The following is a 23,902-nucleotide window of genomic DNA, read 5'->3' as shown; positions in this document are numbered from 1 at the left end:
TGTCATTCTAACCAACATACTTGGTCTAAACACCTACCATACGCAGAATTCGTGTTTAACAAACCCCGTTCTTCATCAATTATGGTTTCCATCCCAATTTCCAACTGCTACCTAATCCAGATTATACATCACCACTCATATCGGATCTGACCAATACCATTGCTTCCAATTTTTTGATTGTACAGAGAGCCATTGAAGATGCTAAAGATGCTAAAGAGATTCAGAAGAAGTATTACGATAGACGTCGAACTCCTCCTCCCTCTTATGCAGTTGGGGACCTTGTTTGGCTTTCTTCAAAGAATATTCGCTTGTCCACTCCTTCACGCAAACTGTCACCTCTATACATTGGACCGTTTCCTGTTGAGAAGGTAATCAATGTTAACGTTGTTCGTTTGAGTCTACCTGATACGTTAAAAATCCACCCTACATTCCACGTGTCACTTCTCAAACCGTATCGAGTTGTTAGAGGTGATCCCTCTCATACTGTTCTCCCACAAGTATCCATAGACCCTAACATTGAGTATGAGGTGGAGTCCGTACTAGACTCCTGATGCTTTAGAGGAGTCCTACAGTATTTAATTAAATGGAAAGGTTACTCTAGTGATCATGATTCCTGGGAACCATATTGCAATATCTCTGCTCCTAGGTTGATTTCTAGGTTCCATCAGAGGAATCCGGACCGGACTCGTCCGTGAGCCGCGGAGCTGCTCCTTGGGGGGGGTGTCCTGTCAGGTTTCTTTGCCTTTTGGTACTGTGCCTTTAAGAGATCTTAATTAGCTGCTGTTATAAGAACCTTCACCTCCCTCACTAAACTGCCTGATATTGCCTGGTGAACTCCTTAACTGCTATTGGCTCCTGACTTCCTTCCTTTGCTGCCTGTCCTGTGTTCACTTCTGCCACGGCCTCCAGCACACTGCTCAGCTGCTCCTTCCAACCGGATCTACTTGCGGTGACGTCACACGCCATCGCTACCTCGCCTCAGCTGTTCACAGCTCCGTGTCTGACACACAGGCTGCTCTCTTGCTTCCCAGTTTGCAAACCAAATCCAAAACTACTCTCAGGTACTGCTTTGTATATACAGACTGTTTGTTTTTTTCCTGCAGCTTCATATTTGGGCTAGTAAACTTTATTATCCGCCACTATTTTTTCTTTATTGTTGTGAAACTGTGTTAACACCTTACTTTCTGGCTACAGACGTCCTGGTTGAACTGCTGCATGTTTTCAGTGACAAGCTCACAGGTGGCAGCCATAGTTCAACATAACGTTTAACCCAGTTATTAACTGCTTGTTCATTTTTGGTTTGAGTTACTTTCTAAATCAAGTTATATTTTTAAAGCTAACTCTTACTACTTGCTACACACTATTACTTTCTATGTTCACTTTTGAAACAGTTTCACAGTACTAATTTTTGTATGAGTGTCTCAGTAGCTGTGGTTCATGTGTTAAACAATTACACTCTTTTACAGAGTAAAATGCTTCATCACAGTAGGATGACCGACCAAGCATCTTTTTCCATCTCCAGGTTCCTAAAATCGATGCCATATACATGTCCCCTGATAGGGGACGTAACAGGGATTAAACTGATAAGAATAGTACCACTCCTATCTGGTGGCATATTAGATTGCACGTGCAGTGCCCCAAATTTGAAGTAGGAGGACCGACCAAGCATCTTTTTCCATCTCCCGGTTCCTAAAATCGATGCCATATACACGTCCCCTGATAGGGGACGTAACAGGGATTAAACTGATAGGAATAGTACTACTTAACACACCTTTTAATAACGCAGAGACAGGCAACGCAGAGAGAGGAGTCTGAAGAAGAGGAGTCAGAGGAGGAAGGTGGCTTTGAGGAGGTGGAAGACCAAACACAGCAGGCGTCCCAGGGGGCTTGTTGTCACCTTTCGGTGACCCTTTGTGTTGTACGTGGCTGGGTGGAGGAAGAGACCTTCAATGACATCAGTGAGGACAAGGAATGGGACATGGCTAGCTTGGTATCCAACCTTGTGCAAATGAGGAGTTTGCGGTTGTGCAAATGGACTGTTTGCGGTTGTTTGCAGTGCGTTAAAGGGACAGTGTAAGCCAAAATAAACTTTCATGATTCAGATAGAGCATGTAATTTTAAACAATTTTCCAATTTACTTTTATCACCAATTTTGCTTTGTTCTCTTGGTATTCTTAGTTGAAAGCTTAACCTAGTAGGTTCATATGCTAATTTCTTAGACCTTGAAGCCCACCTCTTTCAGATTGCATTTTAACAGTTTTTCACTACTAGAGGGTATTAGTTCACGTATTTCATATAGATAACACTGTGCTCGTGCACGAGAAGTTATCTGGCACTGATTGGCTATACTACAAGTCTGTCAAAAGAACTGAAAAAAGGGGCAGTTTGCAGAGGCTTAGATACAAGATAATCACAGAGGTTAAAAGTATATTATTATAAATGTGTTAGTTATGCAAAACTGGGAAATGGGTAATAAAGGGATTATCTATCTTTTAAAACAATAACAATTCTGGTGTAGACTGTCCCTTTAAACGGGGAGTTTGGTCTGTCACTGTGAAGCGGGCGTAACCCTTACACTACCTGATCGATACAACATCATACCTGATGTTTTAAAGCACGTTATTCCAAACAATTTAGGAATGTTAGGTGATTTATGCCATTTATGGCTTTAAACCAGACTCTGCATCAACTATGTAATTTTCCATGGGAGTTTTGCCATGGATCCCCCTCCGGCATGCCACAGTCCAGGTGTTAGTCCCCTTGAAACAACTTTTCCATCACTATTGTGGCCAGAAAGAGTCCCTGTGGGTTTTAAAGTTCGCCTGCCTATTGAAGTCTATGGCAGTTCGCCCGCTTCACCCGTTCGCGAACAGTTGTGGATTTTCGCGTTCGCCGTTCGTGAAACCAAATTTTTATGTTTGCGACATCACTAATTTACAACTATTTGTGCCATAATTGCAGAAGCTGTTTGTAAATAATTTCAGTGATAAACCTAAAGTTTGTGAAAAAAATTGTGAAAAAGTGAACGATTTTTTTTATTTCATCGCATTTGGCGGTGAAATGTTGGCATGAAATATACCAAGATGGGCCTAGATCAATACTTGGGGTCGACTACACTACACTAAAGCTAAAATTAACCCTAAAAGCTCCCTACATGCTCCCTAATTAACCCCTTCACTGCTGAGCATAATACAAGTGTGGTGCGCAGAGGCATTTAGCGGCCTTCTAATTACCAAAAAGCAACGCCAAAGCCTTATATGTCTGCTATTTCTGAACAAAGGGGATCTCAGAGAAGCATTTACAACCATTTATGCCATAATTGCACAAGTTGTTTGTAAATAATTTCAGTGAGAAACCTAAAGTTTGTGAAAAAAATTGTGAAAAAGTGAACAATTTTTTTAATTTGATCGCATTTGGCGGTGAAATGGTGGCATGAAATATACCAAAATGGGCCTAGATCAATACTTTGGGATGTCTTATAAAAAAAAATATATACATGTCAAGGGATATTCAGGGATTCCTGAAAGATATCAGTGTTCCAATGTAACTAGCGCTAATTTTGAAAAAAAAGTGGTTTGGAAATAGCAAAGTGCTACTTGTATTTATTGCCCTATAACTTGCAAAATAAGCAAAGAACATGTAAACATTGGGTATTTCTAAACTCAGGACAAAATTTAGAAACTATTTAGCATGGATGTTTTTTGGTGGTTGTAGATGTGTAACAGATTTTGGGGATCAAAGTTAAAAAAAAAGTGTGTTTTTTTCCATTTTTCCTCATATTTTATCATTTCTTTTATAGTAAATTATAAGATATGATGAAACTAATGGTATCTTTAGAAAGTCCATTTATTGGCGAGAAAAATGGTATATAATATGTGTGGATAAAGTAAATGAGTAAGAGGAAAATTACAGCTAAACACAAACACCGCATAAATGTAAAAAATAGCCTTGGTCCCAAACGGATAGAAAATGGAAAAGTGCTGTGTTCACTAAGGGGTTAAAAGGACACTGAACCCAATTTTTTTCTTTTGTAATTCATATAGAGCATGCAATTTTAAGCAACTTTCTAATTTACTCCTTTTATCCTTTTTTCTTTGTGCTCTTGCTATCAATCGGCTAGATTCCGAGTTTTGCGGTATGAGTGAAAAAGCAGCGTTATGGCTCTTTTTCAGTACCGCTGGTATTATGAGTCTTGTCAGAATATCTGTACCGCACACTTTTTTGGCCGTAATGCAACATAACTACCGCAGCTTTCAAAAAGTCCTTTTTCAATCGGACTTCCATAGCGCCGGTATTAATTTATGAGTTTGCCTGGGAGGCCAAAAAGTGAGCGGTACGGCCTATACCGTCAAGATCCATACCGTAAACTGAAAGTCAGTAGTTATGGCTTTTATATTACAACGCTGTAACATAAAACTCATAACTAAAGTGCTAAAAAGTAGACTAACACCCATAAACTACCTATTAACCCCTAAACCGAGGCCCTCCCGCATCGCAAACACTAAAATAAAATTATTAACCCCTAATCTGCCGCTCCGGACATTGCCACCACTATAATAAACATATTAACCCCTAAACCGCCGCACTCCCGCATCGTAAACACTAGTTAAATATTATTAACCCCTAATCTGCTGTCCCTAACATCGCCGCAACCTACATTACTGTTATTAACCCCTAATCTGCTGCCCCCAAAATCGCCACCACTATACTAATGTTATTAACCCCTAAACCTATCCCTAAGTCTAACCCTAACACCGCTAACTTTAACATAATTAAAATAAATCTAAATAAAAATGACTATTATTACCTAAATAATTCCTATTTAAAACTAAATACTTACCCTAAAATAAACCCTAAGCTAGCTACAATATAACTAATATTTACATTGTAGCTATCTTAGGTTTTATTTTTATTTCACAGGTAAGTTTGTATTTATTTTAACTAGGTAGAATAGTTAGTAAATAGTTATTAAAGGGACACTGAACCCAAATTTTTTCTATTGTGATTCAGATAGAGCATGCAATTTTAAGCAACTTTCTAATTTACTCCTATTATCAAATTCTTTTCATTCTCTTTATATCTTTATTTAAAATACAATAATGTAAGTTTAGATGCAGGCCAATTTTTGGTGAACACACTGTGTTGTTCTTGATAAATTCACCTACCAATAAACAAGTGTTTTCCATGGTCTGAACCAAAAAAATAGCTTAGATCTTTTTTTAAATAAAGAAAGCAAGAGAATGAAGAAAAATTGATAATAGGAGTAAATTAGAAAGTTGTTTAAAATTGCATGCTCTATCTGAATCACGAAAGAAAAAATTTGGGTTCAGTGTCCCTTTAGCTATTTACTAGCTACCTAGTTAAAATAAATACAAATTTACCTGTAAAATAAAACCTAACCTGTCTTACACTAAAACCAAACCTTACACTACAATTAAATCAATTACATTAATTAAATACAATTAACTAAATTACAAAAAAACACACTAAATTACACAAAATAAAAAAGAAATTATCAAATATTTAAACTAATTACACCTAATCTAATAGCCCTATCAAAATAAAAAAAGTCCCCCAAAAATAAAAAAAAACCCTAGCCTAAACTAAACTACCAATAGCCCTTAAAAGGGCCTTTTGCGGGGCATTGCCCAAAAGAAATCAGCTCTTTTACCTGTAAAAAAAAATACAAACACCTCCCAACAGTAAAACCCACCACCCACACAACCAAACCCCCCAAATAAAAACCTATCTAAAAAACCTAAGCTCCCCATTTGGGTAGGCATTGCCCTTAAAAGGACATTTAGCTCTTTTTCAGCCCAAACCCTAAGCTAAAAATAAAACCCACCCAATAAACCCGAAGCCGGCAGAAGTCTTCATCCAAGCGGGCTGAAGTCTTCATCCAAGCCGGCAGAAGTCTTCATCCAGACAACATCTTCAATCTTCATCCATACGGCGCGGAGCGGCTTCATCTTCAAGACATCCGGCGCGGAGCATCCTCTTCTTCCGATGGCTAACGAAGAATGAAGGTTCCTTTAAGGGACATCATCCAAGATGGCGTCCCTTGAATTCCTATTGGCTGATAGAATTCTATCAGCCAATCGGAATTAAAGTTGAAAAATTCCTATTGGCTGATCGTTGAGGATGGATGTCGGGTCTTCAAAAACTTTAAGTGGATCTTCGGGGGGTTAGTGTGGGTTTTATTTTTAGCTTAGGGTTTGGGCTGAAAAAGAGCTAAATGCCCTTTTAAGGTCAATGCCCATCCAAATGCCCTTTTAAGGGAAATGGGGAGCTTAGGTTTTTTTAGATAGGTTTTTATTTGGGGGGTTTGGTTGTGTGGGTGGTGGGTTTTACTGTTGGGGGGTGTTTGTATTTTTTTTTACAGGTAAAAGAGCTGATTTCTTTGGGGCAATGCCCCGCAAAAGGTATTTTTAAGGGCTTTAGTTTAGGCTAGGGTTTATTTTTATTTTGGGGGGGCTTTTTTATTTTGATAGGGCTATTAGATTAGGTGTAATTAGTTTAAATATTTGATAATTTCTTTTTTATTTTGGGTAATTTAGTGTTTAATTTTTTTTGTAATTTAGTTAATTGTATTTAATTAATGTAATTGATTTAATTGTAGTGTAAAGTTAGGTGTTAGTGTAAGACAGGTTAGGTTTTATTTTACAAGTAAATTTGTATTTATTTTAACTAGGTAGCTAGTAAATAGTTAATAACTATGTACTAACTAGTCTACCTAGTTAAAATAAATACAAACTTACCTGTGAAATAAAAATAAAACATAATATAGATACTATTAGTTATATTGTAGCTAGCTTCGGTTTTATTTTATAGGTAAGTATTTAGTTTTAAATAGGAATTAGTTAGTTAATGATAGTAATTTTTATTTAGATTTATTTTAATTATATTAAAGTTAGTGGGTGTTAGGGTTAGACTTAGGGTTAGGGGTTAATAACTTTAGTATAGTGGCGCCGACGTTGGGGGAGGTATTGGAGTGCGGTATGGAGCTCAATTTTGCTTCAGCGCTATAGAGAAGTGAGCGGTGACAATAAATTGCAAGTTAGCACGAGCCGCTCATAACGCAAAACTCGTAATCTAGCCGTTTATTTGAAAAAAAGGTATCTAAGCTAAGGAGCCAGCCAATTTTTGGTACAGACCATGGACAGCACTTGTTTATTGGTGCTGTCCAATCAGGAAGGACAACCCAGGTTGTTCACCAAAAATGGGCTGGCATCTAAACTTACATTCTTGCTTTTCAAATAAAAATACCAAGAGAATGAAGAAAATTTAATAATAGGAGTAAATTAGAAAGTTGCTTAAAATTGCATGCTCTATCTGAAGCACAAAAGAAAAAATTGGGTTCAGTGTCCCTTTAAGTAGGCTCAGAAGCAGTAATACACTACTGGGGGCTAGCTTGTGATTGGTGGCTATACACAAATGTCTCTTGTAATTGGCCCGGAGTCTCCATATGTGTTCAGTTAGCTCTCAGTTGTGCACTGTTTTTCTGAAGCTGACATATCCTAACTATATGAACCCAAAAAAAAATTATTTCATGATTCAAATGGAACATGCAATTTAATCAACTTTCTAACTTACTCCTATTATCAATTTTTCTTCGTTCTCTTGCTGTGGGGGCTGGCTGTAAAAGACACTAGATACGGAGTGTAGAAAAAGCCTTGCTCTGAAGCTAGTGGATATTACATTCGTATTCTCATGCACTGAGAGGATTAGAAACTTTATAATCATTTTTAGGAGAGTTAGCAGCTAAATTGCTAATACATGTCAATTATAAACTGTATCTTCTTTTGGTGCTTAATTTAAATAGCTTATATTTTTTTTAGCGTATAATGGCCCTTTAATTTAAAAGCAGGAACCATTTTTGGTTCAGAACCTGGGTTAAGCTTGCTTATTGGTTGGCTAAATGGCAATAAGCAAGCGCTATCTAGGGTGCTGAACCTAAAATGGGCTGGCACCTAAGCTTAACATTCCCGCTTTTCAAATAAAGATAGCAAGAGAACAAAGAAAAATTAATTATAGGAGTAAATTAGAAAGTTGCTTAAAATTGCATGCTCTATCTGAATCATGAAAGAAAAAAAATTGGGTTTAGTATCCCTTTAACCCCATTTGCAGGTATAAACACATAGGCACAAATAAATGATGATAATAATAATATTAGGTATATGCAAGCAATAATGTTATAATAAAATACTCTAATGCATTAAAAGATTTTATTGCACTTTTAAGTCCCTTTGGTTCAGACATTTTATACATCTATAACGTTTGCAAAACTACTTAAAAATCCTGGATTATCTTTACCTAATATCCCTTATATGTGGGCAGCTAGGAGTCATTTTTTCCTTAAGGAATGGAATAGCTGTTTGGCAATGTGTAGCATTTTGAATGAAACATAAGTTACAGTATTTTATTTTGGCCTCTCTAGGGAGTGTGGGAAAGGAACAAGGTTTACACAAAATCCGGAGGTGTTTCATAGCCCTTTAAGACAAGTGTGACATTTTATTTACATTGGATGTTCTATTTTTTTATATATTTTTTTATATAACTCAAATGAAGTATAATTTAGGGCCTTTTATCAATATTGCCAAACGGAACCTCTCTTATGTGGTTGGAATCCAGTGTAGTATGTGTGATTAAGATGCAAGATATTCCCTTATGCCCGTTTAATTAGTACAGTATTTATTTGCTTTTTATTAGCAACCAATCCTTTGGGTTTAAACTGAAGAAAACAAAATAGTTACAAATATGCTAATAATTCCGCAGCAGTTATTCTACTCTATTATTTTTTTTTTTTGGAACGTTTAGTACAAAGACCTAATTCTAGTATAAATATAGTTATCATAAAAAATACAGTGAAAAAACAAGCACAACAATAACTGTGAGAGGAGCAGATTATTACCAACATTTATTACTGATTTACTTTTATTTTATTACACAAACTGTCATTTTTAGGCTCGTTATTTATATCTACACTTGCGCGCGCTTTGTAATATATCAAATATACGTTTTTATAAGAACATTTTTGTTTTTGTCGCTTTTTATTTGTCCTTTTGTGCTGCATTATTTGCACAGCATGCGATTACATCCCAAACTGATTTCACTGCATGTTCATCAACATTAATAAGATTTGCAACGCAAAGATATTGCTAATATATTAATTATAAATGCTCCCTTGCTTTATGACATTGAAAACATTATAAAAGACACTCTTCTTGTCATAATTGTGTGAAAAGCGTGTAATAGGACTGCAAGTTGAGTGTTATTAGATTTTCTGATGCAGTTGCAGAGTAGAACTTAGTCATATTTCACTTGTTTGCACGATATGAGAACAGATTAAAATTCTCTTAAAGGAGCAACTTTACATATCGGTGCATTCAGTATAAGAGTAATGTAATGCAGATGAAGACATTGGTCCTAATTAATAAAACTTTGAAATCAAGTTAAATATATAATTCTACGTCTTGAACGAATTATCAGCAGGCTGTGGCACCTTGCTCTCCAGCAGAAAAGGAGTAAACATCCTCCCCTACTGAATATCTACCTTTTAATCAATGCTATTTTGGCACTTTTTTAACCACTATATGTGTTACTAGTTGTTTTTTTTTTCTGTTATACCCTTCTACCTGATTTACTCTTGTAAAAAAAAAATACCCTTCAATCTCTCATTTAAAGTGAATGTAAATCCTAGAGTTTCAAAAATGCTAGAATTAACCATAACTAAAAATATAGGCCACCTTCATTCATTGGTTTAAAAAAAAAAACTGATGAAAAGTTGCCTTTATTTTGCCGCAGCTTAACTACTTATCTAAGTGTCTCTGGTAGCCCACAGCACTGCTCATGTTTTCAATGAGGTGAGTTTCCACCTCTTATCCAATAGCCGTGGGTGCCTACAGCATAATGCCGATCATTATAAAGGCACCTTTTCATTGTTTTTTTAAACTGATGAATGAAGGTGGCCTTTCTTTTTAGTGATGGTAAACCCTAGTGGTTTAGTCTAATGCCTTTTAACCCTTGGTGTGCTGACTCACATTTTTACCCTCAGCATCATCAGTTTTCTTTTTTTTTACCTGACAGTTTTCGAAAGTATAATTTGACAAGAAAATGTAAAATTGTTTTTAGTTTTTGAGTATTTTTGTATTGGTATATTCAACACAATTATATACACTATATGGCCACCCTTTTACAGCTTTAACACTCACAGCTCTTCTGGGAAGGCTTTTCACAAAATTTTCAAGTGTGTTTGTGGGAAGTTGTGCCCATTCAGCCAAAAAAACATTTGTGAGGTCAGGCACCGATTTTGGAAAGGGAAGGTCTGTCTTGCAAGCCGCATTCCAATTCATCCCAAAGCTGTTCATTGGGGTTGAGGTCAGAGCTGCGTGTAGATCACTCAAGTTACTCCGCGCCAAAACTCATCAAACCATGTTTTCATGGACCTTACTTGGTCCACAGTGGCACAGTTATGCTGTAACAGGAAATGGCTTTCCCAAACTGGTGCCACAAAGTTAGAAACACCCAATTGTTTGAAATGGCTTTCTAGCCCCAAACCTGGAAAAACAACCCCAGACCATTATCCTTCCTCTACCAAACTTTACAGTAGACACTTTGCATTCTGGTAGGTAGCGTTCTTCTGGCATCTGCCACATCCAGATTCTTCCATATTGCCAAATACTGAAGCATGATTCATCACTCCCACTTCCACTGCACCAACAAACTTCAAACACAGGCTCACCACCTTAATTACAAGACCTCTTGGCAGTCTCAAGCGTCCATGAATCTATTCCAGTGATTGCTTAGAACAGTGGACAAACTCATTTACAGCTATCCCTTATTGACTACAACAAGGAAAATAAGATAAACAATCTCACCAGAGTTTGTAGTTTTGACATTGTTAATAAAGTAACAGCTTTAAATACTTTGAATAGTTATTTCATGTAGGTGTTTTACAATTCAATACTTAAAGGTACAGAAAATTGTAAATAAAAAATTGTATTAGTACACTGTTGCTTGCATATAACTATTTTATTAGCCTCCACAAAGGGGTTCACACATAGTTAAATGGACAGTCTAGTCAAAAATAAACTTTCATAAAGTAGATGCAATTTTAAACAACTTTCCAATTTACTTTTATCATCAATTTGCTTTGTTCTCTTGGTATTCTTAGTTGAAGCTAAACTTAGGTAGGCTCATATGCTATTTTCTAAGCCCTTGAAGGCTGCCTCTTATCTCAGTGCATTTTGGCAGTTTTCACAGCTAGACAGTGCTGGCTCATGTGTTCCATATAGATAACATTGTGCTTACTCCCGTGGATTTGCCTAGGTGTCAGCACTGATTGGCTAAAATGCAAGTCAACTGGTAGTGAGAAAGATGAGGCGCTGGAGAATTGACCCTGCTAGACTAATGTATTCCCCTCTAAGAAAACAGTGGTTGATATGTAGTGAATGTAGTCCAGCGCTAGATTAGCACGGGTAGAGTATTTAGTTAAATTCTATAATTCGAATATATTGTATTTTGTGATTGGATAAATGTTTAATGTATGTACTGCAATGTTGTTATTATATATTTATTGTAGGTAATCCTAAGTATTTATCAACATTCAGTTAATAAAAAGATATAAACAGGTATATACAACTGATATATATAAACTTGTTGTCTAATGTGAACTTCTTATCTATATATATAAAAACTAATAAAACATTTGTATAATTAGACAGAAATTTAATAACTTGTTAAAAGCATACATAAAATAAAAAGGGACGTCTCCCTTATAACATCGATTTCATCAGAGAAAACAATTGAATAACTGTAGTATATATTTCCGCTATTTGATAATCAGGTACCTGTTATATAGTGTAACAAATGATAATGTCCAGAAATTGGATTAAAAAAACTTAAAGATCCAAACGAGATGACCTCCCCGCTATTGTGGCGGGTGTGTGTTACCGGTCCGTTAGTGAGAGACTGGTATTTAAAAATATGTCATGTGACTTTTCCTACGTCACACTTGTGATCGTAGCTGTTTCAATATAGTTGTAATGTAACCAGTGATCCTTGATATTCTGTCAAGTGCTTATTATGTTGCAATTTTTTTAAACTTTAATCTGTATGTGTATCAGAAGGTGTATTCCCCTATTCCGTGTGTAATTAGGGAGTCTTGGGGGAGATTGCAACTTACGCTGGTCTCTTGGCACACCTGATTTCTCTTTTAGTGTGGTCTTTGCGGTCACATTCAGTGGATTTGCCTAGGTGTCAGCACTGATTGGCTAAAATGCAAGTCAGTCAAAAGAACTGAGATAAGGGGGCAGTATGCAGAGACTTAGATACAAGGTTATCACAGAGGTAAAACATATATTAATATAACCATGTTGCTTTTGCAAAACTGGGGAATGGGTATTAAAGTGATTATCAATCTTTTTAAACAATACAAATTCTGGAGTATATTGTCCCTTTAAAGTGAGTTCTGGAGCAGCAATGCACTACTGGGACCTAGCTGAACACATATGGTGAACCAATGATAAGTGGCATATGTGTGTATCTACCAATCAGCACCATTCCCTCTACGCACACACCTTTTCCAACCCAGCACACAAGCATTTTTAAAGTGTGCACAGGAATTGGCTTGTGTTTTATTTCTTTTTTTACTTTTTTCAGCAATGATTGATGATTTTCTTATGACTGCTGCTCTTAATTTCCGTTTCAGGCTTGGGCATTCAAAGCAGCAACCATTGCTTGATAAATAGAGCCCTATATCTGTGTGTAAGAGGGATAATTTATATCTGTGTGTGTGAGAGAGATAGAGTATATCTATCTGTGTGTGAGAGAGATAATTTATATATCTGTGTGTGAGAGAGAACATGTATATTTGTGTGTTTGTGTGAGAGAGTGTGTATCTGTGTGTGTGTGTGTGAGATAGATTGTGTATATTTATGTGTGTGTGTGTGTGTGTGTGTGTGTGTGAGATATTTTGTGTATATGTATGTGTGTGTGAGATAGATTGTGTATATGTATGTGTGTGTGTATGTGTGTGAGAGAGAGAGATATAGATTGTGTATGTGTGGGTGAGAGAGATAGATTGTGTATATGTGTGTGTGTGTGAGACATAGATTGTGTATATGTATGTGTGTGTGAGAGATATAGATTGTGTATATGTATGTGTGTGTGTGAGAGAGAGCGTGTGTGTGTGTGTGTGTGTGAGATAGATTGTGTATATATATGTGTGCGCGTGTGTGTGAGATATAGATTGTGTATGAATGTGTGTGTGAGAGAGAGTGTGTATCTATGTGTGTGAGATATAGATTGTGTATGTATGTGTGTGTGTGTGTGAGAGAGAGAGTGTGTGTGTGTATGTGTGTGAGAGAGAGAGATAGATTGTGTATATCTGTGTGTGTGTGAGAGAGAGCGATAGATTGTGTATATGTATGTGTGTGTGTGAGAGAGATAGATTGTGCATATGTATGTGTGTGTGTTTGTGTGTGTGTGTGTATGTGTGTGAAATATAGATTGTGTATATATGTGTGTGTGCGGGGGGATCACACAGCAGGACCGCTTACAGACATTTAGTGTATTGTAGGAAGTGTTACTGCCAATTACTAGAGGATCTCACTATCCCTCTAACCAGACTGTGCTCCAGCTTCTCTCACAAAAAGCGGCAGTGTTTACTGAAGCATTTCTGTTCTCTGTCCAGAGGGAACTTAGTTCCTCCTGCAAAAATATTGCATGAACTCCGTTCCCATGCGTTCCCGCTCAACTTGACCCCTGGAGAGTGTGTATATGTGTGTGTGAGATAATGTATATCTTTGTGTGAGAGAGAGAGGGAGTGTTTTTCTGTGTTGGAGAGTATGTATCTGTGTGTGTGTGTGTGTGTGTGTGTGTGTGAGAGAGAGAGAGAGAGAGAGAGTATATGTGTGTGTGAGATAATGTATATCTGTGTGTGTGTGTGAGAGAGAGAGAGTGTTTCTGTGTTGGAGAGTATGTATCTTTGTGTGTGAAAGAGAGAGTGTGTGTGTGTGTGTGTTTGTGTGTGAAAGAGAGAGTGAGAGTGTGTGTGTGTGTGTGTGTGAGAGACTGCTTTTGAAAGATAGACTTTCCTTTATGCCATAGCACTGCTGCATTACACAGCTTTTATGCTTAGCTAGGGTTAATACAGTGATTCTAACCAATCCCAGGACAGCTGTTTTGTGGTTTTGCCACTCATCAGCTGGGAGTAGGTTGAATCACTGCTTGGTAAAGTTCATTTCTGGGGGAAATTCAACAACAATTAAAATTATGGGGAGGCGAAAAATTAGTTTAAAACCCTCCACTAAATACAAAATATAGAGAAAATAACTCATTGTGTAAACCATTTACAAATCTAAACAAGTCAGAAGACTTGCTTTAAACCCGGAAACTCAATGACTACACTGTTTCCAATGCAGCAAAGGAATCTGGGTAAGATATGCAAATGAGGTTCACAATGACTAACCTTTTTACTTTTAGCCTGCTTTTTAAAGACAGATTTCCCAGATTCCTTTGCTGCAATGGAAACAGTGTAGTCAGAGAGTTTCTGGGTTTAAAGCAAGTCTTCTGACTTGTTTAGATTTGTAAATGGTTTACACAATGAGTAATTTTCTCTATATTTTGTATTTAGTGGAGGATTTTAAACTCACTTTTCGCCTCCCCATAATTTTAATTGTTGTTATATATATATATATCAGATTTATGATAGATGCTGAATGGTTTTAAGAACAGAAACAGTTTTGCTTACATGTGTTAAACCATCCGGCACATAACACAGCGTATTATTTGGAGGTTGGTAATGGATACGCTGTTCATTAAATAGTTTAAGGTTTTAACACTATAGAAATTAAATCACTCACCCAATGTGTAATTAAATTTAAAGGTACTTAGAGAGGGAATGCTGTGTTTAACTACAGAGAAGGCTATTGATAGATGTCTGAGGGAGCTGTTGATCAATATAAATTAATACATTTGTTGCAGGGCAGTATCCCTGTTGAGTTGCTCTTCTCCAGTGGACATGTGGCTTATATTTAGCTTCAGCAGGTTCTCTTTTCAGGCCAAGAGCAAGAAGTTTCTTAAGATTTTATTTATGTGATTCATAGTTGACAAAAACACTGATAAACAGCCTTATAGGCACATTAAAGTAAGTGTTTATATAAGTGTAGAATATATTAATAATTAAGCAATGAATTGCAAAAGATCCATATTTAAAAAAAATGTATCTTAAATCAGTAAATTTAGTAATTTTTAGTACAATTTGCAAGAGCAGATAAGCAACCCCTGTGTGGAATGTTGTCTTTTTAAACAATAAAAATTCTGGTGTAGACTGCCCCTTTAACATTGTATAGGTTAGAATGAGTGACAATGAAACATCATTGTGATTTGAATTTAAATAACAGTGAAATGTTGTTCACACAAAATGAGTGTGTGGTACAAGTTCATAATCTATAATAGAAGTCCAAAAGTGTTATGGAATATATAACAAATCCAGGACCTGGCAGCTCACTGTAGTGGGATATGGGCCGCCTCGCGTTATCATTAATCTGTAGATGGCAAGCAAAAACATGGGCGCCACATGGCCAAGTACAGTTGTATCAGAGTTATAGATGATAAAAAGCAATACATGCACTCACGTTTGTATTGCACCAAGAATAAGGGTGCAAGTAAGGCAAGCTGGATTCTCACAGTCATCCAGCAGACTGGTACCCCACAAGTCACCAGCAACAGTGTCAGCAATCCTCGACCCGCTTTTGAATGCTTCTGGATTCTAACCATCAAAATATTATCGGCTAGATTAAGAGTGTTGCGTCATGAGCGGCTCGGTGCTAACTTGCAAGTTATTGTCACCGCTCACCTCCCTATAGCGCTGCTATTACAGGTTTGCATAAACCCAGCGTTAGCAGGCAATAAGTGAGCGTTGAGCAAAATTGAGCTCCATACCGCACTCCAATACCAGCGCTGCTATAAGCTGGTTTTACGTGCTCGTGCAGGATTTCCCCATAGACATCAAAGGGGAGAGCCGACTAAAAAAAAGCCTAACACCTGCAATAAAGGAGTGTAAAGCTCCGTAACGCAGCCCTATTGATTCCTACGGGGAAACAAAATTTATATTTAGACCTAACATAAACCCTAAGTCTAAACACCCCTAATCTGCCGCCCCCGACATCGCCGACACCTACATTATACTTATTAACCAACCACTAATCAGCCACCCCCGACATTGCCGCCACCTACATTATATTTATTAACCCCTAATCTGCTGGCCCCAATGTTGCCGCCACCTACATTACAGTTATTAACCCCTAATCTGCCGCCCCCAATGTTGCCGCCACCTACATTAAGTTATTAACCCCTAATCTGCCGCCCCCGACATCACCGCCACCTACATTACACTTATTAACCCCTAATCTGCCGCCCCAAATGTCGCTGCCACCTACATTACAGCTATTAACCCCTAATCTTCCACCCCCAACGTCGCTGTTACTATCATTAACTAAATTATTCCTATTTTAAACTAAATACTTACCTATAAAATAAACCCTAAGCTAGCTACAATATAACTAATAGTTAAATTGTAGCTATCTTAGGTGTTATTTTTATTTCACAGGCAAGTTTGTATTCTAGATAGAATAGTTAGTAAATAGTTATTAACTATTTACTAGCTACCTAGTTAAAATAAATACAAATTTACCTGTAAAATAAAACCTAACCTGCCTTACACTAACACCTAACCTTACACTACAATTAAATAAATTACATTAAATACAATTAACTAAATTACAAAAAAAAACCACTAAATTACACAAAATAAAAAAGAAATTATCAAATATTTAAACTAATTACACCTAATCTAATAGCCCTATCAAAATAAAAAAGCCCCCCAAAATAAAATAAAAAGTATCCTAAACTAAAGGGCCTTTTGCGGGGCATTGCCCCAAAGAAATCAGCTCTTTTAACTGTAAAATAAATACAAACACCCCACCAACAGTAAAACCCACCACCCACACAACCAAACCCCCCAAATAAAAACCTACCTAAAAAACCTAAGCTCTCCATTGCCCTGAAAAGGGCATTTGGATGGGCATTGCTCTTAAAAGGGCATTTAGCTCTTTTTCAGCCCAAACCCTAATCTAAAATTAAAACCCACCAATAAACCCTTAAAAAACCTAACACTAACCCCCGAAGATCCACTTACAGTTTTTGAAGACCGGACATCCATCCTCAACGAAGCAGCAGAAGTCTTCATCCAAGTGGCAAGAAGTCCTCAACGAACCCAGGAGTAGTCTTCATCCAAGTGGGCCGAAGTCTTCATCCAAGCGGGCAGAAGTCTTCATCGAGACAGCATCTTCTATCTTCATCCATCCGGCGCGGAGCGGCTCCATCTTCAAGACATCCGGCGCGGAGCATCCTCTTCTTTCCACGGCGACTGAAGAATGAAGGTTCCTTTAAATGACATCATCCAAGATGGTGTCTCTTAAATTCCAATAGGCTAATAGAATTCTATCAGCCAATCGGAATTAAAGGTGAAAAAATCCTATTGGCTGATGCAGTCAGCCAATAGGATTGAGCTTCAATCCTATTGGCTGATCCAATCATCCAATAGGATTGCGCTCACATTCTATTGGCTGTTCCAATCATTCTTGGTGCAATATAAACGTGAGTGCATGTATTGCTTTTTATCATCCATAACTCTATAACTCTAATTGTGATTTCCACCTGTTTTTAGGTTGTCTCAGGGCAGCAGCAAGAAACTACAGGGAGCTAGATGGTGATTAGTAGCTATATAAAAGTGTCTCTCATTGGCTAACCAGATGCGTTCAGCTAGCGCATTGTTGCTCTGGAACTGACTTTAAATATGTGTTGGGTTAAACACATAGTTATATGCAAGTAAAAGTGCAATAATAAAATGCTCTAACACATAAAGGCATTTTCTTTGTACTTTTATACTTTTATGTCCCGTTAACAGTTCACATTAACTGAAAACACTCCTATTTATGAGTGTATGTATATATGTATATATATATATATATATATATATATATATATATATACAGTATATATATACATATATATACAGGGAGTGCAGAATTATTAGGCAAATGAGTATTTTGAGCACATCATCCTCTTTATGCATGTTGTCTTACTCCAAGCTGTATAGGCTCGAAAGCCTACTACCAATTAAGCATATTAGGTGATGTGCATCTCTGTAATGAGAAGGGGTGTGGTCTAATGACATCAACACCCTATATCAGGTGTGCATAATTATTAGGCAACTTCCTTTCCTTTGGCAAAATGGGTCAAAAGAAGGACAGGCTCAGAAAAGTCAAAAATAGTGAGATATCTTGCAGAGGGATGCAGCACTCTTAAAATTGCAAAGCTTCTGAAGCGTGATCATCGAACAATCACGCGTTTCATTCAAAATAGTCAACAGGGTCGCAAGAAGCGTGTGGAAAAACCAAGGTGCAAAATAACTGCCCATGAATTGAGAAAAGTCAAGCGTGCAGCTGCCAAGATGCCACTTGCCACCAGTTTGGCCATATTTCAGAGCTGCAACATCACTGGAGTGCCCAAAAGCACAAGGTGTGCAATACTCAGAGACATGGCCAAGGTAAGAAAGGCTGAAAGACGACCACCACTGAACAAGACACACAAGCTGAAACGTCAAGACTGGGCCAAGAAATATCTCAAGACTGATTTTTCTAAGGTTTTATGGACTGATGAAATGAGAGTGAGTCTTGATGGGCCAGATGGATGGGCCGGTGGCTGGATTGGTAAAGGGCAGAGAGCTCCAGTCCGACTCAGACGCCAGCAAGGTGGAGGTGGAGTACTGGTTTGGGCTGGTATCATCAAAGATGAGCTTGTGGGGCCTTTTCGGGTTGAGGATGGAGTCAAGCTCAACTCCCAGTCCTACTGCCAGTTTCTGGAAGACACCTTCTTCAAGCAGTGGTACAGGAAGAAGTCTGCATCCTTCAAGAAAAACATGATTTTCATGCAGGACAATGCTCCATCACAAGTGTCCAAGTACTCCACAGCGTGGCTGGCAAGAAAGGGTATAAAAGAAGAAAATCTAATGACATGGCCTCCTTGTTCACCTGATCTGAACCCCATTGAGAACCTGTGGTCCATCATCAAATGTGAGATTTACAAGGAGGGAAAACAGTACACCTCTCTGAACAGTGTCTGGGAGGCTGTGGTTGCTGCTGCACGCAATGTTGATGGTGAACAGATCAAAACACTGACAGAATCCATGGATGGCAGGCTTTTGAGTGTCCTTGCAAAGAAAGGTGGCTATATTGGTCACTGATTTGTTTTTGAATGTCAGAAATGTATATTTGTGAATGTTGAGATGTTATATTGGTTTCACTGGTAAAAATAAATAATTGAAATGGGTATATATTTGTTTTTTGTTAAGTTGCCTAATAATTATGCACAGTAATAGTCACCTGCACACACAGATATCCCCCTAAAATAGCTATAACTAAAAACAAACTAAAAACTACTTCCAAAACTATTCAGCTTTGATATTAATTAGTTTTTTGGGTTCATTGAGAACATGGTTGTTGTTCAATAATAAAATGAAATACAACTTGCCTAATAATTCTGCACTCCCTGTATATATATGTATGTGTGTATATATATATATATATATATATATATATATATATATATATATATGTGTGTGTGTTTGTATATACATATGTTTTTATGTGTTTATATATTCATATATATATATATTTACAGTATATACACATTTAAACACATATTCACATGCATATACATATATATATATATGTGCACACACTTTGGAGTCCTTTCCAGTTAAATACTTTAAAACTTGAAAAATAGTTTTTAATAAATGTTAATATTTTATAATGTGTTTTACTATGTATTGAATGTAAATCCCAATGTTCTTTACTTAGAAGAAAATTTTCTAAGTGAAGAATATTGGAATGTAAAATATTCATAACAGCGTTAGCGCTGTAGGAGTTACGCAGTGTGAGGTTAGTGCATAAGCGATAAGTGTTAATTTTTCTTAACAGCATGTCTATAGGGAAAATAAGTTAGCACAGTCACAATATCCGAAGTCCTGAAGTTAGCGCATATCGGGTTTTCGCAAACATGCTAACTTTTTACTTTCAACTTGTAATATGCACTCTAACCTGCCCGTGTTAAGTTTGCTTTCAGCAGTGTTAGCGTGCAAGCAAGAAATACGTTTAGCGTGTTACTTGTATTCTAGTCCTATGTATATAAACAGTAAGCTATTCAAGGGTATTGTGTTAAGAGAAGATGACGCAATGTAGTGGACGTTCGTATGTCCAAGGCAAAGAAGACAAAATGCTATGTCTATTTTATAAACATTGAATGGCATTAGCAACTGTTTTGCACTGTAGTACAAGTACTCTGATATCAGAACTGCTGTACTTTCACAATGTCAGTACTGTACAAAAATGTGCATGGAGTCACATTTTTGGGTTAAGGTTACTCCATAAACTTTCAGAGAGTGCAGCAACTCATTAATAAAAGTTGGATACATCTACATAATTTTTAACATACTAATAACTCTAAACCTCACCCCAAAATCTGTATTCATCCCAAACTCTGCTTTGTTAAAGTTTAACAATCTATATCATGTGCTGTTTTAACTGTTTTATTAATTGACGCTATTTTGGTGCAGAAATTTCAAAAGCAAATCATCAGACCTTATACCCTCCTCTAATGACTTTGCCATTAAACTCAAATGCATATATTAGTGGTGACATGAAAGAAAAACACATTATTTTTCTGAGTTAGTGTTGACCTAGTTTTGCATATACACAGCATTAGTTTATCGCACCCTATGTGGCAATTTTCTCTGATCATTTAGAATCAATCCCACCAGCCTACATGATGAATGTGTGTCCGAAACTTAATTGCTCCTATGAGCAGTTCATCTCCATGTTTAAGGTTACAGACAGCACTACTTTACCTCGTTATTTTCTCCACTGATTTAAACCCATCCCTGTGATGAACCTTTTCAAGTCTTTACTTTTAAACTTGTCTTTTAACCGTGATGCTCTAGAAGTGATTGTCAACCTTTGAGGTCACTTTGAGAGTTAATTGTCCTGATAATATTTTTTATCTTTTTCATCTTTCATACAGTTACTGCTGAGGAACTTTATCCGCATGAAGCGTTGTATCATGGTGCTCATCAATGCAGCCTACTACATTAACAGTTGCTTTGATTGGGAATCACCCCAAAGGAGTCTTGCTGCTTTCTTGGTATGATAACCCTCTGCTGTCTTGTATAATTACCCTGTCCGTTCAGTGTTTTAAAAGAAATGTAAGTTCTAAATGTCATCTATTCGACTTAATGAATAGCAATTAATGAGAACAGCTCATATTAGATCTTCTTTTAACCCATTAGCTTACAGAAAATGCTACTATATATATATATATATATATATATATATATATATATATATATATATATGTCTGTGTGTGTAGTTGATATATGTATTTTTATTTATAGCAGGTTTTTTTTCTTTTGTTTAAGATTATTCACCTTAAATTATGTGATTGCTATATTTTATATAGCTAGTTTTTATTTGCTTGTTTAATTTGGTTTAATTTGTAATTTTATTATTTTGTTTTTTATCCCTGTATTTATTTTGCTTCTTGGGCATTTATATTCTATTATGATTGAATAATATTTAAGCTCTGCATGTATGTTTTTACAGCTGTAATTTTAGAAAAATCAAAAATGAAATAACAGTATTTATTAGTAAAATTGAAAAGTAATAAAAATATTTGTTACCATTTTACATAACTATATATATATATATATATATATATATATACATATATATATATATATATAAAAAGTGGTAATATTTAACATTTAATCAACACGTTATGAAAGTAATAGGAAATAGGACTACAGACTGCAGAGCATATTTTTTCCCTTTAGAAGATACTGTTCCTTTAACGTATATCCTTGCTAGTATGCAAGGACATTTTAAGGTAATATGGTTTGGTTTGGTATTTGAAAAAATGAAGTTTAATCTCTATATGCCTGATGGGGCTTCCCTTCACTTGGAACATTGTTAGAATCATAATTAATATGAAGAGAAGCAATTGAACCTAAGTGCCATATGCGTATAATATACCTTATGCCAGGCCGTCACTGGCAGCAGGTAAAGGTCATCTCTGGGTATGCGCTGAAGAAAATAACGTGATACTAAGGTTTAATGAGAAAATGTAGTTTATAATTTATGTGATATATTTTATGTATGGCTATGGTGCAGAGAATATGTGATATTCCCTTTTCCGTGTCCTAAAAAGTATTTGTGACTAATCAACTAATTAATTCTTTCTGTAACTTAACTCTTCTAGCTCCTCATCTGGCAAAGAAAGTGTTACGGTGGCATCACATTGTAAACTGAGTGTTCTGTTTTTTAATGCAAAAAAAAAAAAAAACAAGAATGAAATACAGTTTGCATTTGTTTTTATATTGTAAAGTTTTGGCTTAAGACACCAAGTGTCTCAGTATTACATATCTATAATTGTGATTAACAGCTGTTTTCTCCTATAATGGTAAGAATTTATAATACAGCAGACTAACGGGAGGTTAAGAAAAATCCTTGAATAGTTCTGAAAGTAATTATTCTGCATTGGAATGTGTGCTCAGGGTGTAAATGAGAAAGTGAGGAAGGTAGGGAGAGTTTTTTACTTTCAATGACTACAGCTTTACTAATTATTGCTAGTTGTAATTTTATAGGTGTATAATCACCGGTATAGCGATCCTTCACTATTAATGGTGCTTCCCTTATGTCAGGCAGCAGACAAGTGCATCTGATAGTGTGACTGGATGGAACTTTTTCATTTATTTATCTTAGCTACTTTTGGCATTTGCAATGTGTTTATCGACTGTAATCAGTTCAGTTAAATGGATAGAAAGGTCAAAGTTGAAATATGCATGGGTGCATTTAAATTTTAAAAAGAAGTAGTAATACTTATTGTTTATCAGTGGCATACTCACATATGCCCCTGTGCACCAGCATTGAAACAAAACACCTTATCAGAGAGACAGCAGTTGCTTGTATGACTCAAATTAAAAGGACAGTATACTGTAAAATAGTTTTTCCCTTAATGTGTTTACAATTGCTTTTTTTACCAACTGCAGAGTAAAAAATGTATGAAAATTAGCTTTTTAAGGCTTATTTGTGTATATTAAAGCTCTGATTTTGTGTTTTGAAGCCACAACCTAATAAAATGGGTTGAGCTTGTAGGTATAATCCGATCTCATTACTGTATCACATTGTGCCAATATACCTGCTTCTTTATCTTATATCTGTCCTTAAAACAATCACCAGTACTTTGAGAGAACAATGGAAAATCAACATTTTATTACCTTATCTCTGCTTTATCACACTGGGAGTGTAATTTCTTCTGCTGGCTGTGTTTACAAAGCTTATCTATAGCTGGTACGCGCGGCCACAAACTTTCAGAATAGGTGGGGATACCACATGCTAAATCAACAATTTCAAATGCCAATATAAGGGTAAAGGAGCTACTTGTAAACAATTTAATACACTCCAGCAGGTAAAGTGGATCATTGGGAACAAATTAAAGTGGAGAACATTTTTGAGTAAACTGTCCCTTTAAGTCTTCACTGACACAATACACACCACCGCCAGCTCTTTGAGCAGGCATGGTGTTTGATCCCTCATCCCCTAGTCACACGTAGCATATGTGCGTATGCCGCTGAAATAGTAATAACTTTTACTAAAAGCAATTTTACAAATTTAAATGTATTGCACAATGGCTTCTATTAAAAATTGAAATGCATTCATGTACATTTCAATTTTGACCTTTCTATCCCTTTAATACAATCCCAGGTTACATTAGCAGAAAAAGA

The 23,902-nt window shown here is 36.4% G+C and overlaps 1 protein-coding gene across 1 annotated transcript in view; it reads left to right on the top strand.

Moving 5' to 3' along the window:
• MCTP1 (multiple C2 and transmembrane domain containing 1) overlaps window positions 1-23,902 on the top strand; it is a 1,142,062-nt gene that overhangs the window by 724,062 nt on the left and 394,098 nt on the right. Inside the window, exon 15 of the mRNA XM_053701494.1 lies at window positions 21,145-21,264. Within this exon, the coding sequence (XP_053557469.1) occupies window positions 21,145-21,264 (120 nt within the window). The remainder of the gene's footprint in view (window positions 1-21,144; window positions 21,265-23,902) is intronic.

This window comes from Bombina bombina, chromosome 2, assembly GCF_027579735.1.
Source record: "Bombina bombina isolate aBomBom1 chromosome 2, aBomBom1.pri, whole genome shotgun sequence".
NCBI classification, from domain to species: Eukaryota; Metazoa; Chordata; class Amphibia; order Anura; family Bombinatoridae; genus Bombina; species Bombina bombina.
This window is presented reverse-complemented; position numbering and strand designations above follow the sequence as displayed.